The 4,703-nt window shown below is 36.1% G+C and overlaps 1 protein-coding gene across 1 annotated transcript; it reads right to left on the reverse strand.

The window, feature by feature from the left end:
* On the reverse strand, positions 3,728-4,378 carry LOC107627108. Its single transcript, XM_016329970.1, has one exon. It carries the CDS (start codon positions 4,376-4,378, stop codon positions 3,728-3,730), a length of 651 nt encoding a protein of 216 aa, XP_016185456.1.

The raw sequence follows: 4,703 nt of genomic DNA on the forward strand, positions 1-4,703 counted from the left end.
GGCCAAGAATGATCAAATTTTAATTAATTTGTGTAAAAAGAACAAGTGACAACAATAAGAATTATGAATGATTCTGTTAGGTGGGTGAGTGCTGTATGTATCGCAGGGTACATCTGTAATTACATTTTTAAAAAAGTCTTCCATATATATGGACTTTATATGTAATTAGATAAAGACAAACATCAAACAATTGCTATTCTTTTTTTTAATTAATCTAATATAAGGTGTTATCTAATTCTTCTTAACAAAATATATTAATTCTTAATTCCTTAAAATTATTTTTAAAAAATTATTATTTAATTATTAATTTGTTGATTGGCTTTTAATTAAGTATTCTAATTTAAGACAATAAAATATTTTAATTAAAGTATTAGAGATAATATAATTAATTTTCTTTGTTTATAAAAATTAAAGTATTAAATTCTAAAATCTAAAATATTTAAATCAAATCATATAAAATTCTTATTATTTTACATTTGTTAAACTTTATAATCTAAATATAGAAAATAATTTGATAATTATAAAATCAGATAAAACCTTAAAGTATTTTAAACTCAATTAATCAAAATTTTCTTTAATCATCTTTAATAAAATAATTCCTGAGACTAAAGTACTTAATGAATAAATAAATTGAAATTAACTCTTAATAAGATTTTTCCAAAATTTCTAGGTCTTATACACGTTGCCGCAAACGGTGCGGCAAACAAAGCATCGGAGAGGAAATTATGATGATTTGAGTGTTTCAATGTTAGGATTTCACTTCTTCCTCACCTCTCTTCTCTCATTTTAGCTCAATGCACCAAATGAAGTGTGTGTTGTGCTGAATGACCATAACTAATGGCTTATATATGTTAGACATGAGCACAACTTGGGTCCGGTTCACATATATAGCCCATTTGGCCCAATTTTGGGCTAAAACCTTTAAGATTAGCATTTTAATGTGTATTTTAATTATTTTTACCATCTGAATTATAATTTTAACTTTTTAACCTTCATCACTCATAATTTATTTCCTTAACTGCAGTACTGGACAGATCTCAGCCAGTACTGCCGGTCAAATTTTTCAGTGTGCATTTTCTCGCAGAAAACTATATTTTCCGACTCGAAAAAATCCACTGAGTCCAAATATCCTATTTTAATTGTCAAATTTTGATTGTTCGATTTTCAACAATTTTTGCCTACATTTTAATTTATTACTTAATTAATTACGGTCTAACAGAGTTTACATCCTACCCACCTTATTTAAAATTTTGTCCTCAAAATTTAATTAGCTGTAAATAATTGCAGATAATCCTTCCTCATCGGTTTCCAACTCCCAAGTATGCTCTTTAATTCCTGGTCGACTCCAAGCTACCTTAACCAAGTGAACTTCTTTTTCACGAAGCTTTTTAACACTCACATCATCAATATGTATTGGGGTAACTTCAAAAGCCAAATTCTCTCTCAAATGAATTGATTTGGGCTCCAATACATGAGACGCATCTGGAGTATATTTTCGTAATTGTGCAACATGGAACACGTCATGCAAGTTTGAAAGATTCGGTGGCAAAGCCACTTGATACACCACGGAAAATCAATCTTCTTCAAGATTTCAAATGGACCAGTATATCGAGGATTTAACTTCTTGGTTTTAATTGCTTGTCCAATGCCCGTCGTGAGACAACTTTCAAGAACACATGCTCACCTTCTTCAAACTCTAATGGTTTTCTCCGCCGATCCGCATAATTATTTTGACGACTTTGTGCAGTGAGAATTCTAGTTCTAATCTTTTTTATTTTCTCTATCGTCTCAGCTACATATTCAGGATCTAAAATACTTGATTCTCCAGGTTCATACCAACACAACAATGATTGGCACTTTTGTCCACACAACGCTTCATAAGGAGCCACCCTATGCTCGCATGGTAACTATTGTTATAGGCAAACTCCACCAATGGCATATACCTGTCCCAACTTCCGGGTTGATGCAACACACACGCTCTCAACATATCCTCTAAGGTCTGAATTGTTCTCTCTGATTGTCCATTCGTTTGTGGATGATAAGAGGTACTCAAACACAATCGCATATAGAATGCATTTTGAAAGGCTCCCCAAAACTTTGAAGTGAAAGGGAATCACAATCCGAGACAATTGTAGTTGGCACGCCATGTAGTCTCACAATCTCTCTAATGTACAATCTTACCAACTCATTCAAAGAATAAGTCATCCTAACGAGTAAGAAATGAGCGGATTTAGTCAACCGATCCACAATTATCCATTTCGCATCAAACCCCGCTCGAGTCCTTGGTAAACAGGTTACAAAATTCATAGTGATGCCTTCCCATTTCTATTGCGGAACTTCTAACGGTTGTAACATGCCAGACGTCTTCTGATGTTCAATTTCACTTTCTAACAAGTCAAACACTTAGCCACATATGCTGCTATGTCACTTTTCATTTTGAGCCACCAAAATATTCTTTTCAAGTCGCGATACATCTTAGTAATTCCAGGATGAATTGAAAATCCACTCTTATGAGCTTCGGACAATATTTCATTCTGCAAGTTTCCTACACTTGGTACGCAAATTCTCTCCTTGTACCTTCAAATCCCCTCTTGATCCTTCTTAACCTCTTCTTGTTTTCCGTATCCCACAGTCTTTAACATTTTCTGTAACTCTTCACCTTCTTGTGCTTTCTGAATCTCAGTCTTAAAATCACTCGTGATTTGCAACTGATTCAAACTCACACCTTCGGCCATATCCTCCACTCCTAACTTTACTCACAAACTTACTTAACAATTCCTCCTCTTTGAGCATCGTCCATGCTACACTTAAAGACTTCAAACTCAAGGCATCTGCCACCACATTTACCTTTCCGGGATGATAGTTCAAGTCAAAATCATAGTCCTTCAACAACTCTATCCACCTTCTCTATCTCATATTCAACTCCTTTTGATAAAAATATGCTTCAAACTCTTATGATCGAAGAAGACTCTAAACTTTATCCCCTTCAGATAATGTCTCTAAATTTTCAAAGCAAATACCACAACCTCTAACTCCAAGTCATGCATAGGATAATTCATCTCATGCAGTCTCAATTGTCCTGAGGCATAAGCCACCACATTTCGATGTTGTATCAACACACAACCTAAACTTTTAAGTGATGTATCACAATAAACTTCAAATGATTCATTCGGATCAGGTAGAATAAGTACTGGTGCAGAAGCTATCCTCTCTTTCAAGGTTTGAAAACTCTATTTGCACTCTAGCATCTACACAAACGGAACTTCATTACACATCAACTTCGTCATCGGTAGGGCAATTTGTGAGAAGCCCTTGATTTACCTCCTATAGTATCCAGCCAGGCCTAAGAAACTCTTAATCTCAATTACGGACATCGGCCTCTTTCACTTAGTCACCGCCTCAATCTTAGATGGATCCACTGCAATCCCATCCTTACTTACCACATGACCTAAGAATTTTACTTCTCTTTTCCAAAATTTGCATTTTGAAAGCTTCGCATACAATTTCCTCACCTTATTCAACTGTCTGTAATCAACGTATAACCTCATACTTCCATCCTTCTTCTTCACCAACAACACATGCGCTCCTCACGGAAAAACACTTGATCGAATGAAGCTCTTCTTTATCAACTCTTCTAATTGCTTCTTTAACTCCACCAATTCCAAAGGTGCCATCCAATGGTGCAATCGATATCGATCTAGCACCCGGCACTAAGTCTATTGTGAATTCAATCTCTCTCTGAGGTGAAAACTCGGGTATATCTTCGGGGAAAAACTTTGGAAAATTCTCTCACGGTTGGTATTCGGTCTAAGTCTTGCTCATCTCCTAAACAATTTGCAGCAAAAAGGATAAATCCTTGGCACTCTGTCCCACTACAATTCACTTTCACCACATTTAAATAATAACTTCGCGCCACCACCGGTCCTTCTGATTCCTCAGACATAAACCAGATAGAACGCTCAAAGGAATCCAACAACACCAGATTCATCGATAACCAATCCAAGCCCAAAATCAAGTCTAACTCAGTTATTAACAAACAGATAAAATCATGAACAAATTCTCGGTTTTTCACCCTAAAAGGAACTTCTTGGCATCCTATTTTAGTCACCACAATTTTAGAAGTAGAAGTATGCAGATGTAAATCAAATGACAATGCCGACACCGTTAACCCTAAGTCAGCAGCTTTATTAAAGCCTAAGAATGAATGAAATGCTCCAGTATCATACAATGTAGTTAACGCTTTACCACCAATTTCACATTTACCTCTGATCAAAGTATCTGACTTAGCAGCATCATCCGTCCTGATAGCGTATATACCGCCTTGCTGTTGAGCTCTATCAGCATTCCGTTCGGTCTTTTTGGGGTAGTTCCAAGACATGGTCTAGCTCCTCCAAAACTATAGCAAAGTCCCAATCCAGCTCTACATAGAGTTCTCGGGTGATAACTTTCACACCACCTACAAGTCAGTTCATTCTAAGGTTACCTTCCATATCTTCTTCCTTGATGGTTGTTGTTCCCTCGAAAAGTAGCCCGACCACGTTGAGGTTGTTGAACATAACCTCCTCTCATGAAGTTTCGGTCCCTTGGAGCAAAAGACCTTGCACCTCCTCGGCTGTGGTAACCACCACAGTTAGAACTTGCATTCATATTCCTCATTGAACAATCCTCCACCACACGACTCTTATTTACCAACTCGGTAAAAC

Source organism: Arachis ipaensis, chromosome B02 (assembly GCF_000816755.2).
Source record: "Arachis ipaensis cultivar K30076 chromosome B02, Araip1.1, whole genome shotgun sequence".
Classification (NCBI taxonomy): Eukaryota; Viridiplantae; Streptophyta; class Magnoliopsida; order Fabales; family Fabaceae; genus Arachis; species Arachis ipaensis.

Excerpts from the sequence above, each read along its gene's own strand:
- LOC107627108 (XM_016329970.1), bottom strand. The coding sequence starts at position 4,378 with ATGTCTTGGAACTACCCCAAAAAGACCGAACGGAATGCTGATAGAGCT.